This window comes from Macrotis lagotis, chromosome 2, assembly GCF_037893015.1.
Source record: "Macrotis lagotis isolate mMagLag1 chromosome 2, bilby.v1.9.chrom.fasta, whole genome shotgun sequence".
In the NCBI taxonomy this organism is placed as follows: Eukaryota; Metazoa; Chordata; class Mammalia; order Peramelemorphia; family Peramelidae; genus Macrotis; species Macrotis lagotis.
Window position 1 is genome coordinate 247614956 of NC_133659.1, and position 1612 is coordinate 247616567.

General features: G+C 37.2%; 1 protein-coding gene across 1 annotated transcript; it reads right to left on the minus strand.

Annotated features, from left to right (window-relative positions):
* Positions 1-287: 287 nt before the first annotated feature.
* LOC141511573 (olfactory receptor 6C2-like) lies at positions 288-1225 on the minus strand. Its single transcript, XM_074220711.1, is given in 2 exon segments — positions 288-700; positions 703-1225. Coding segments are annotated over 2 exon segments (936 nt in total).
* Positions 1226-1612: the final 387 nt, after the last annotated feature.

Genomic DNA, 1612 nt, shown 5'->3' on the forward strand with positions numbered 1-1612 from the left:
TTAAGTAGGGGCTCTGGAAAATTCTGTTAGTGTATTTTACATGGTTGGCTCTAAATAAATGTTGACTGAGCTTTATAAAAATGAAGTGGTGAGTGAAAGAAGGTAAAATCCATAGTTGGTTAGAGATTATGGAGGAGAAAACTTCAATCAGTGAGGATTACTTGATAGGAGAGAAAAGGGGACATTAGGAAGAGATTCAAATTTGGTCATAGGACCCAAAGCAAAGAGTTGAAAAGTTCAGGCTTGTTTGTTTGTTTTTTAATTTTGTACCTGATTGTCAATTGCTTTTATAGCTTTGAAATCAGTACAATCTTTTTGAAAATGTCCCTAAAAGCTTGTATCACTTGTTTATTCCTAAGGGTATAAATGAAAGGGTTCATTACTGGTGCTACTGAGGTTGCAAGTACTGAGACAACCTTATTTAAAGCCACCCCTTCTTTTGCAGAAGGCTTGATATAGATGAAGATGCAGGTTCCATAAGTCATGGAGACAACAATCATATGGGAGGAACAAGTGGAGAAGGCTTTTTTCCTTTGTTCAGCTGAGGGAAATCTCAGTATAGTCTTGACAATACTGGCATAATACAAAACCACTAACACTAAAGTGATGATAAGTGTCAACACAGAAGAGGCTAAAATCATTCTATCTAGAAACTGTGTATCAGAGCATGCAATCTTCAGCAAGGGTGCTGCATCACAGCACAGTGGTCAATGATATTGGAGTCACAGAATTCTAGCTCAAGAGCCACACCAAATGGTGAAAGGATGATTATCAAACCAGTCAGCCAACAGCCCAAGAGAAGCTGGTTACAGACTCTTTTGTTTATGATGGTTGCGTAATGCAGGGGTTTGTGGATGGTTACATAGCGGTCATAAGACATGGCAGCCAAGAGAAAAAATTCTGAGGCCCCAACAAGGACACCTAAAAATAATTGAGTGAAACATGCATTATAGGACACAGTATAGTCTCCAGTTGACATATTGTACAGGAATTTGGGAATACAGATAGTTGTGAATGACAATTCTAAGAAGGAAAAGTTCCTAAGGAAAAAATACATGGGGGTTTTAAGGTGTGGATCCACCAAAGTGAGGGTAATGATGGTCAAGTTCCCAGTTACACTCAGAAAGTAGCTCAGAAACAGAAAGATAAAAAGCAGCACCTGCAACTGTGGATCATCTGTCAATCCCCAAAGGATAAATAATGTTATCCCAGTATGGTTTGTCATTTCTGCCTCAGATTTTTGATGAACCTGTGAGAGACAGAGAGAAATATTGGATCCAAAAAGAACCATCATAAAATATCAACAACACCTTCTGGATTTAAGTGCTCAGGAGTCACTTATTTTTTTGTTTGTTTCACTGGCTAAATAAAAAGTCATGCCAACATTGTGTTATTCTCAATAACTTTTGACTATGTATCAACTACTGAGCATTTCATTTTTGTAAAGAATTTTGTCACCAATCTTTTTTTTTCCTTTTTCCTGAGTGTCTTGCTTCCATCACTTTCTTTCTAAATCACTTTTACTCTGTATTGTCTGAAAACCTTGGAATTCCTTTTCTTTTCCTACCATAGTCATTTCCATATACACCTTCTTCACTTAATCCCTTTGTGA